The 11,209-nt window shown below is 40.9% G+C and overlaps 1 protein-coding gene across 1 annotated transcript; it reads left to right on the top strand.

The window, feature by feature from the left end:
* The first annotated feature begins 1,063 nt into the window (after nt 1-1,063).
* Nucleotides 1,064-2,758, top strand: CER1 (cerberus 1, DAN family BMP antagonist). The gene is made up of 2 exons (XM_069002432.1): nt 1,064-1,591; nt 2,465-2,758. Exons 1-2 carry the CDS (start codon nt 1,064-1,066, stop codon nt 2,756-2,758), a joined length of 822 nt encoding a protein of 273 aa, XP_068858533.1.
* The last annotated feature ends 8,451 nt before the right edge of the window (nt 2,759-11,209 follow it).

Here is an 11,209-nt window from a genome sequence, read left to right as displayed (position 1 = left end):
CTAAATGGCAAACTATCTGAAGCAGAATTTCTTTTTAGTATTTTAATATTAGGATCCCTATTTGTAATGTTTATTGAAAATAACTTTTCTGTCTCCCAAAACCTTTCTCTACATGCTGTTCTAGCAGACTTTTTTTCTTACATGTTGCATAACATGGTAGTTTTGCAGAAAATGCCTCTATTTTAAGGTCTAGTAGTCTTGAGGTATTTCTGTTGAGACTTTGATAGCTACAATCATAAATATGTCTTTTCTAACATGTTTTATTTAAATGTTCATTTTGTTTACCAACTTTATAGGATGCCTGGAGTGGCTTTGGTGCCTGAACAGGACGTGGCACTGTTAGTTAATCTTTGAGAACCCAGGAGGCAGAGTTTCCTCACCTTGAGACCTTTTGCTCTTTTCTGGTGACACGTCTGCCCTCCAGCAGCTGCAAACCTGCTGTGAGGAAGATCAAGCAAGGGCTAGTGCTCCCTGACAGATTCCTCTGATTGTCTGAGTGGCAGTCTGTTAGCAGTGCAGACCTTGGGTCCTATCTCAAATCTGAAAGACCAAAGTTAGATTTCTGAAAACATGGTCTCAAGATCGAGCTTACTGTTTCTGCAAACTTTAATCAGCTTGTCTTTTCCTACTGTAATGAAATAACACTCCCTGTTTTGACAGTCTCTGGCTGTATGGAATGGAAAGTCAAAATAAACAATGAAGACCACACTGAACATTCTAATACACAACCTTGGAAGTTTCCTTAATTCCTCAGCCTAAACTAGACACCTTATCCAAACATTTCCTCCTGTTGACTCCTTCTGTCCTCCACAACATCCTGGGTTACTAGATTTTAGATAGGAGATTCTAATACACATAACTCAGATTGAAAGCAGAGTTTCATTAGCACAAACTTCCCTATCATAATTGTAATCTATAGTAAATGAATGTAATTAGCCACACCAGTGTCTCTCCCAAGCCCTCCTCTCCTCTGCCATAATCTGACACTAGGTTCTCATATAAAGCTAGCATACTACATTCACTGCAATAGCAGGAGGTCTACAGGGTTGCACTTTCCAGGATCATGTCACTGCTTCTCCTTCAGATGTTAGTGCTCTCATGTCTTGGAGCCACAGAGCTACAGAGAAATTCTCAGCAAAGGAAAAGCAGAAGGCCATTTCAGCACTTTTTCTACCTAGACAAAAATCTGTTTGAAAGTCAGAGTTCTCCTGAGCTGGTAAGCGAGAACCCAGTAGGTGCTGATGAGACCCTGAAAGTACCAAGCTTTTTTGTATCAATTCCACAGACAGCATCTGGAAGTGAGAAGAAAGAGGAGAAAAAAATGTCCAGATTCATTCTTCCCAATACAGGACTCCACGCAGACCAAGACCTGAGAACCTGGGTTGCACCCAGAGAGATCTCTCCTGCGGAAAACTTCTCTCCACCCCATTATTCCAGCAAGAGAGAGTCTGAATTTCCCTACAGAAAAGATGCCAAGAAATTCTGGGACCACTTCATGTTAAAGAAAAATTCAGACTCTGAAGAGGTTGTCCTGCCAATCAAGACCAATGAAATGCACCAAGAAAACTGCAGAACCCTGCCTTTTTCCCAGGTAAGAACAGGCATTCAAGATCAACAAACATGCCTTTGCCCCCCGTCTCCTGTAATCAGCAACTGAAGGGACAGGGCTTATTTCAGTGGCTAAGTCACAGGGCTTCAGAACACTTGCTCATTGTAAGTGGCTGAAAGACACTGATGAAAAAGTTTTAGTCTGATGAGGCAAACTGCTAAATTGCAGCACTGGAAAGCCAGAGACTCAATTTTCAAAGAATTATTTATTATTTTTATGCACAGATATTCTGACAAGGCCTATGCAGGCAGGGAAGTGATGAGTAATTATCCATTCAATAAATAAACATCTCAACTGTTTGTAGATCTGAATCATGATCTCTCTCTCTCTAGATAGATAGATAAATAGAGCTAAATATGTGTATGTACACACACACACACACACACGTGTGTGTATATATATAAACAGGAAAAGCTGTTTGTTTTCTTACAGTTAAGCAAGGATTCTTTTCTCCTGTATTAAGTAGAAAACTTGCCTATGTCTAATTCTGTGCTAAGAATTTCGGAGAACTGGTAAATTGTCCTATGCATAGATGAAGCCATTCTATCATATTGTAACATCAAGACAAGCAAACAGTATAGGTAAAAGTGCTGTATTCCCGGTAAGTTACCATCTATTCTCAGTGTTTCTGTAATCACAACCTGTTCAGGACCATGTCTTTTCATACCCAGAACTAAATTTATTTCACACAGACATATGTACATACAGATGTGTCTTAGAAACCTGTACTTTTTGTTCTGAGAAAAAAAAAGTGCAGTGTTTTTTTTTTTCCTTTTTTTTTCTTCATTCATGCCTTCTAGCAAAGTCCATGGGCCATTTCTGCACCAGAAATCTTGGAACTGCTTTCTGTTTCAGGGTGTTACTCATAACAGCTGTGAGAAGGTGACAGTACAGAATAATCTGTGTTTTGGAAAATGCAGTTCCTTTCACGTTCCTGGTTCAGAAGATCATCTTTATACCTTTTGTTCTCATTGCTTGCCCAGCAAGTTCTCCATGAAACGCCTGGATCTCAACTGCACTGATTCTGTTCCAGTGATCAAAGAAATCATGATTGTAGAAGAGTGTAAATGTGAAACTAGGAAGATTAAAGACCCTGTGATTGGATCTCTACTGTCAGACTTGTATGCAAACGTACATGGGCACAATTAACCTGTGCAAAGTACTGCTTAACTTGATCATAAGAATTTGCAAATAAAAAAATCCAAAAAAGTTGTCATCACAACAGTATGCAAAAATATGAAAAATGTAGACTTTCTACATGATCTTCTCTGTTTCAACAATAACTTTACCTAAAATGTAACAAATGTTTCCTTGCCGTTGTTAGGGAAAAGGAGATGAAACTACTGGGCTTATGTGTTAAGTTCTTACTTCAACAAGGGAAAACTAAAAATTTTTCCACCCTTCCTATCACTGTTTCTAGCATGCTAGTAAACAAAGGCTGAAGAACTAACATGATTTATCTGTGCAAAAACTGAATGCTGACTTTTTCTTCATTGCCTTTGCTTGCAAGGAGTACCAATTTAACTTTATTGGCAACAAAGAAGAGATTTAGTCTGTTCCCAGCAAAAATATGTCTACTTTTACATCAAGATAATGGCTGGAGAATGTAAAACATAAATGGAAATGACGTACATAGAAAGCTGTGACTAGTTAATGTCATACTGATTGATCCCAGCTGGAGTTCAGTTCTCATTGAAAACTAATATACTGCACAATTTACACTGATAGTGGCAAAGGGTATTTTGCCACAGAAACCACTTGTTCTCTTTTCCACATACCTACATTCGCTCTGTACCTCTAATTTTACTCAAAGTGTTCAACTGCAGAAGGAAAAAAAAATATAAAAAATGCCGTAGTCCTACAGAAAACATCACAGATTAATACACTGTCATTGTTATTTAAATTCACAGTGGAAAGACAAGGCACATTTTCCAGTCTGATGAATTTTAACATTGTCAATGAATCTAAGATAAAGTTTAAATAATGTTCTCAACACTTAAACTAAAGCAAAAAAGGTATTCATGGGACAGAAAATCTGAGAAGTATTTTATAATCATAGCAATACCTTAACAACTTTACAGGAACAGCTGAGAGAACTCTGCTAGGAAGGGTTGGAGTCTACTGCTAGGCAACACAGCACCAGGGGCTATCAGCCCAACTGCTGGCTTTCCTGCTCTCTCCAGCTGCTTCTCCCTGGATTTCTCTTGCAGACCTGGCACACCAGACAGCGATCAGCTTCCAGCAACAGAGCTCAGCATACTTCTAAGCCAGTTTTTTCCAGTCCTCTGGGAATCTGCTCTCAGACCTGGGCCACTGTTGCTAAACTGTCACAGCTCTTTTTTAGGGTATTGGAAGTCACTATTGACTTAGCTGGTTAAGTTCAAGGGCTGGGTAGATGATTCCTTGTATTTGAACTGCAATGGGATTAAAGCTATCTTAATATTCTGTCAGAAAATATATGCAGCATGGCTTTGGAGTGCAAGGCCCATGTTAAATATTTACCAAAAATTGCATCTGAATTATGTTCTGATACTGGATCTGAAGCTGTTTACTTCTGCAGGTCACTCACAGTGAATGAACTGAAGATTAGTATATAGTTATTTTTCATTATATATAAACCTGTTTTTAAATAATAAAAATTGTGTACTAAAACTCAAGAAAGTATTTTCTCTATTCTTTTACATGAAGGACCTATGTGAAAACTATATATAGCTGTTTATGGCATGATATATGGTGTCATTCCAAGTAACTAGCTATCAATGTCTTATAATCCCTGTACTGTGTATGAAAATTGGTGTTCATTTTTAATCAAGCCTAAGGAAGAAAAGCACAAAAGCACTAAAGTTCTCAACTTTTTTCTCTTTATTGATGAATTTTTAAAAAAAATCTGAAAAAGCCAAGTGTTCCGTTTTTCTCAGAATGTTTGACACGTTTTAAAGCTGTCCAACTATATAAGAATGTTCACCCACATTTTCTCTTTTGTTTTCTGAAATGCAAATGTGTTTTTAGGTTTGATACTTGCAGAGAACCACTTGAAAGTAGGACCTACATACACTCCCAGTAAGATTACACCTCAGTTAAAAAGAAAAATCTTCCAGTCTTGTCATTTTGACAAAACTGACGGATATACTATGAGGTTATCATGAGGATGGCTGAACTGAAGTTGTATTGTGGACTGCGAAGTACTCAGTCTATTTTTTAAAGCTTCTTCTCTATGCTGAAGCATTATTCCAGTTGAAGAAAGCTATTCATGTAAGAACTTTGCGGGACGAGATTCTTAGTGTAAATTTGCACAGCTTAAAAGTAGGTGAAAAGAGATAATGACAGCTGTAGTAATTGATAATTAGATTAGTGCTGTAGGTTTTTTGGATGTATGTTTAATTAACCCAGCAATGACTGGTTGCATGTAATTAGCACAGTATTCCACAAAATCAATCAATGTGTTAATTGGATCAGATTTCTCAGCCTTTAAAAACATCTATATTAGGAATATGTTTTATCCAGGGGCTAACAGGATTTTGCTCTCTGGGCATAATGATTGCCTCTACAAACAGAACACTGTGGATCAGAAAGGTGAGGGATCTGATCTGCATCACTGCATGGATGCTTTCAATAGTAACATTACAGCAACAAACCCTAGTTATGTCCGCTCAGAGCTTGCAGGCTTTCTGTAAGTGCAGCTACGCCGACAATATAAGTGCTGCTAATGTGATCTATTTTAGAGCACTCCTTGTGCAAACCTACCTTACATGTCGCAATGACCGCCACTGACCAGGGCAGCCCCTGCGGTGTGCGACAGGAGTGGGGAGCACCTGGAAGCTCTTGGCTTTAAAGCTGCTCCTCAGGAGTTCAGCTCTGCCCAGGGGAGCTGAAGCTCCAGGCACAGTGGCTGTCAGCAGCCCGGACGAGGGAGAGGATAAAAAGTAGCAAGGAGGCTTGCCACCTGGGATAATCCAAACTTATCGGAGGCAACTCACAGGGGACAAGCCTCGAAAAACTCCAGGGAACCTCTTATAAAGGGAGGTGTTACAATGGGGATGGCTTAACTGGGGACCAATAGAAATCTCTAAGGGAGGGATATGGACGAGGATAGACATTTCCTTGGACCAATAGCCTCAAGGGGAGGAGGGAAAGGGATCACATGCCCCAATGGGGCATCGACGTTTAGGGGATTTCCAAAGGGGGAGGTATCTAGAGGGGTAGGGTCTCGGGGGATTGACGGGGACCATATAAGGGTAAACTGGGAGGTTTCAGATGATGGACACTGGACCTTCGGGAACAACAGGAGGGGTTTGGGTGATTGATAGGGAAAGAGCTAGAACAAGGGGAGGAGAACAACCATGTAGGGAGCGCCGGGGGAGCGGCTTGGGTCTGGGGAAAACCAACTGGGAATAGGAGTGGGGAAGGTAGGGATGAACCATTGGGGTACAGAAAACTTATATAAAAATACAATAAAGGTATCGCATCACCACACTTACAGAACAAGACTAAGCTATAGTTTCAGAGCTCTCTGAAAATTCCGATCAATTCCAAGAAGAGTTTCTATGCTTCTGCCCTTTTACTTGTCCTATTGTCTCTTTTTCAAATGGATGTGCTTTATGTAGAAAATAATTGAAGAGAAGTGCTGTTTTTTTCCTATTGCTCTAGCAAAATAAATCTTCAGTCCAGGCTATTCTTTTAAGTGTGGATGTAATGCAACCAGTTTTAATGTCTGTAAATACATCAAACACCAGGGTTACATCAAACTCTTACTGAATTCTGTACAACCACGTATTCCAGGGAAAAGTCTCTGAAGCTGCACTTCATGCTGTGCTTGGTACTTTGTTCACCATCTACGAAACATTCACAACTAACCCCATGGCTCTCAGCTGACTAGCTTTTACTGGCAGGTGGTGAAATCTCTTGCAGTGTTTTCTCCTAAAGGTACTCACTCCCTGCTGCAAGAGCAAAATAAGACTCCTTACTCAGACAGAAGATCTCTGCCAGTCTATACAGCTGCATAATCATGTCTGGGATCATAATATGCTGAGCTGGAAGGGACGCCCAAGAATCATTGAGTCCAACTCCTGACCCTGCACAGGACAGCCTCAAGAATCACACCATGTGCCTGAGAGCACTGTCCACACACTTCTTGAACTCTGTCAGGCTGGTGCTGTGACCACTTCCTTGGAGAGCAGTTCCACTGCCCAACCACCCTCTGGGGGAAGAACCTTTGCCTAATATCCAACCTAAACCTCCCCTTACACAGCTTCAGGCTAATCCCTTGGGTCCTGTCAATGGTCACCACAGAGAAGAGATCAGTGTCTCCTCCTCCCATTTCCTTCACAAGGAAGTTGTCATCCAAAATGACGTCTCCCCTCAGTCTCCTCCAGGCTAAACAGAGAGTGACCTCAGCTGTTTCTCAGAAGGGTTTCTTCCCCTCAAGGCGCTTCACCATCTTCACTGGCCTCCTTTGGATGCTCTCTAATAACTTAGTATGTTTCTCATATTGCAGTGCTCAAACTGCCCCAGCACTCGAGGTGAGGCCGCCCCAGTGCAGAGCAGAGTGGGACAATCCCCTCCCTTGCCAGGCTGGTGATGCTGTGCCTGATGCCCCCAGGACAGGGCTGGCCCTCCTGGCTGCCAGGGCACTGCTGATTCATGTTCAACTTGCCACTGACCAGGACCCCCAGGTCCCTTTCCATGGCACTGCTTTCCAGCATCTCATTCCCAGTCTGTCCATACATCCAGGGTTGCCCCATCCCTGGTGCAGATTCCAGCACTTTCCCTTGTTGAACTTCACATGGTTGGTGATTGCCCAGACCCCTGATTTGTCAAGGTCTCTCTGCAGGGCCTTCCTGCCTTCGAGGGAGTCAACAGCTCCTCCCAATTTTGTGTCATCTGCGAACTTGCTTAGTATCCCTTCCAGTCCTGCACCCAAATAATTTATGGATATATTGAAGAATACAGGGCTGAGGATGGAGCCCTGTAGAACTCCACTAGTGACAGATCCCCAGTCTGATGTCACCCCATTCACTGTAACCCCTGGTGCCCAACCTGTGAGCCAGTTGCTCGCCCATCACATGATGTGTTTATCCAGCTGTGTGCCAGACATTTTGTGCAGAAGGATCCTGTGAGAGATGGTATCAAAAGCTTTACTGAAATCCAAAAACATTACATCAACTGGCACCTCCTGGTCAGTGACGTGTCTTACCTTGTCATAAAAGTAAATCAGGTTTGATAAGCAGGATTTCCTCCTCATGAAGCCATGCTGGCTATGACCAGTGTCTGTGTTGTCTTTCAGGTGCTTTTCAGTACCTCCCAGAAAAATCTTCTCCATAACTTTACCAGGCACCGAAGTGAGACTGACAGAACCCTGCAGTTTCAAAGACAAGTCCTTTGTCTTCCCCTTCTTATAAATCAGACAATGTTCACCACCTTCCAGTTAGCTGGGACTGCTCTGGATTCCCAAGACCATTCAGAAATCATTGAGAGAGGCTTTGCAATGACATCAGCCAGCTCTTTGAGGATTCTCAGATGAATCCCATCAGGCCCCATAGATTTTTAGGGATCCATCAAGAGCAGCAGATCCTGCACAATGTACCCAGAAGTATGTACTGTACCAGATGGTGCATTTTTAAGAGGTGTGGAACTGGGGGTACTTCGGGTCCTCCATCAGACAGTCTACCAGTAGAAACAGGAAACACTGGTAAGGAATTATAAATTTTTTGCATTTTCTGTTGTGCTAAACCTAACTCCTTGAATATCTTGGCATGTAACCACCAACTCCAGCTCACCTGAAATCATTCCCTGACAGCTGTCCACACTCCCTCTGCTCAGATGAGAAAGAATGGGGCTTAAAGGACTCTATAGCTGGCCCTATTGCAAGAATATTGATAAAAGGTTAACTGGCCTCACTGAGAACAAGATTGTCCTGTTTACAGCACCTCAGGCTCCACGGCATCAGCAAAATGCATTTTAACTTGAAAATTAAAAAATTAACCAGAACCTAAATACTTACTACTACTACTACTACTACTACTAATCTAATACTGATAATGGTAATAACAATCATAAAAATGATGATGATAATAACAACAATAATAAATAAAAAAAGTCAGGAATAGCCTGATGTTTCTCTAAGGGCTTTTCTGAGGCATTTTCCTTTTTCCTGGTTTTAGCTACTGCTTTTACCAGTCATTTAATGTGATGTTCTGCTGGTGGCTGCAGCCCACAGCAGGGTGTTCAAACTGAGCAGGCATGCACCTAAGCTGCCTTCTGAACAAGGGTGTACTTGCTAAAGCTTGTTCAAACTCACCTCACGCTACATAGATGTGGAACATTCAAGCCCTCTGTTGCCTTGCCTGGTCTTTAGACAGCAACTCTTGGAGGAAGAGAGGCATTAGAAGAACTAATACCAGGACATCTGCAGCTTGACACTATCTGAGCAGAACTCCTTACACCACTGAAGTGCCTAAGATGAAAATTAACTCCCTAATTTACACTACTGCCTGGTTTATCTTAGTACCCCATGTAATCTATCTAGACTGCAGGCTCAGGAAATTTCACCATGTCTACTATTGAGGCAGGAAGATTAGAAAACATACCTTTCCTTTGATTTTTCTGGCTATTAAGTCAGAGAGAAAATGGAGCCTGAGACACATTTTCCCTTAACAGCTACAGCCTCATCCTAAATACGTCACATTGTTGACTGACAAAACTTCTAGGCCACAACAGGTTTTGTTTCAGCAAGCTGTTTCATTGACATAGACCTTTTTCTTCATGACATGGATCTTCATGACATCAAGAATTCTGCCCCCATTCTAGCATTTACAAGTGTCTTCTCTGCACGTCACCAAGGTTTACAAGAAAGTGAGCAGTGCGTCAGTGCTGCAGGAAAGTGGTAGCAATGAAATTGCACATTTTAGAAGGATCCAGGAAACTGAGTACTGCTGAGAAGGCTGATTTCTCAGCTCAGGATGTATCTGTGCACAGACAATGCCCCTTCTGCACACTGGTTAAGGGGCACAGTTGGGCTCAAAATGAATCCTGGAAAACAGTCTCAAGAAACAAGGGGCTTGTAAGCCGTAAGAATCATGGGAGTCACAGTGCACATCTCTCTCTTGCATGTACCCTCCATAACAGAGCCTCAGCTGTTACTGCACATGGCTTGATTTTAGCAGGCTGATTTAATATTTACAGAGTGCCAATAAAATTTATAGGATGACAGCTGGTGGCTCCTGTGGTAATTTATAAACAGCAACAACAACACAACACAGACATCAGAAACTCCAAGAGGAATTCTGTGCTATCGTGCAATATTCAGCACTGAAGAAAGCAAATAATTTTGCAGTCTCCTAATAATCTTTCTGTAATACATCCATATTGGATTTTATGTAAAATCCATATTATGCAAAGTTAGTATTTCCCATAGGTATGTTTTTTCACACAGAGTGGAGCTCACCACAAAGACTCATTATCTATCTATCTGGATTTGATTTTCTGGCAATAGAGTCAGGTAATATCTATAGGCCAAGACTTTTCAGTTGGGAAGTCCAGCACGTAACCCCCTGCTTTTCCTCCTGCAATGTGCTTTCTCAAAAAAAGCCTTAACAAAAGGGGATGGCAGTGTTGATTAAGCCAGAAAAGACCACTGCCCTTGTTCCACAACCTGCGTTTACTTCACATCCCTAAGTAAAAAAGAGAAAAATACAACCTATCTGGCAGGACTACAGGTCTAAAGAGTGGCCATTACCAGCATACCACTGCAGAAATGCAAAGCCTGATATTCAAATGGAAGATAGTATTACTGACTGATTCTTTTTCATTCTACATGAAACCTTCATTGATCATACTATTATTCTTTGCTTATATTTCCATTTTACTTTTCAAGTCCATGGTTTCCTTCAAATTTCTTGATTGTTTTGGTTTGTGGTTTTTTCCCATCAAAATTTATTCCTCAAATAAGTGAAAAGTTTTCACAACTTATTAAGTCTTTTACAAGTAGACGCAAATATGTATATGAAATTTTTCATGGAATAGAGCCAGAGGCTGGTCTTTATTGTTTACAAATATTTATAAAAGAACAACTTTTTCAGTTATTCTCTTCTCCTTAATAGAAATATTAACAGTCCAATTAATATGTCTACTATTTTCAGTGTTACCTGCTCCTATCGACACATATAGGTTGCTCTTGAGGAACTGCTCTTCTCTGGATTACCTGGAACATGCTTCTTTCACCTTCCAGACAACCTCCAGTTTCTGCTACAAATATCTATATTCAGGTCAGAGAAACTTTAGGTTGAAATGTTAACAATTGCCCTGTGTAATAGAAGACAGTGGACACACAAACCAGGACAAAGTCCAAAATCTTGACAAAAGCTTGAAAACTACCTAAACACTAACCTGACTATTTGGGTTCTGCTTTTTTGTTTGTTTGGGAGGTTTTTTTGTTTGTTTTTGTTTTGATTTTATTGTTTGTTTGTTTTTTCAGAATAATCATGTTATGATTATGTTTTTGAAAGAATACGATCAATAATAAAGAAGAATTTTCTGCCTTGGTGGTATTCACAACATTACTCTTCATCCATTTCATTCATCATCATGAAGGAAAAATGCTCT

This window comes from Aphelocoma coerulescens (genome assembly GCF_041296385.1).
Source record: "Aphelocoma coerulescens isolate FSJ_1873_10779 chromosome Z unlocalized genomic scaffold, UR_Acoe_1.0 ChrZ, whole genome shotgun sequence".
NCBI lineage: Eukaryota > Metazoa > Chordata > Aves > Passeriformes > Corvidae > Aphelocoma > Aphelocoma coerulescens.
This window is presented reverse-complemented; position numbering and strand designations above follow the sequence as displayed.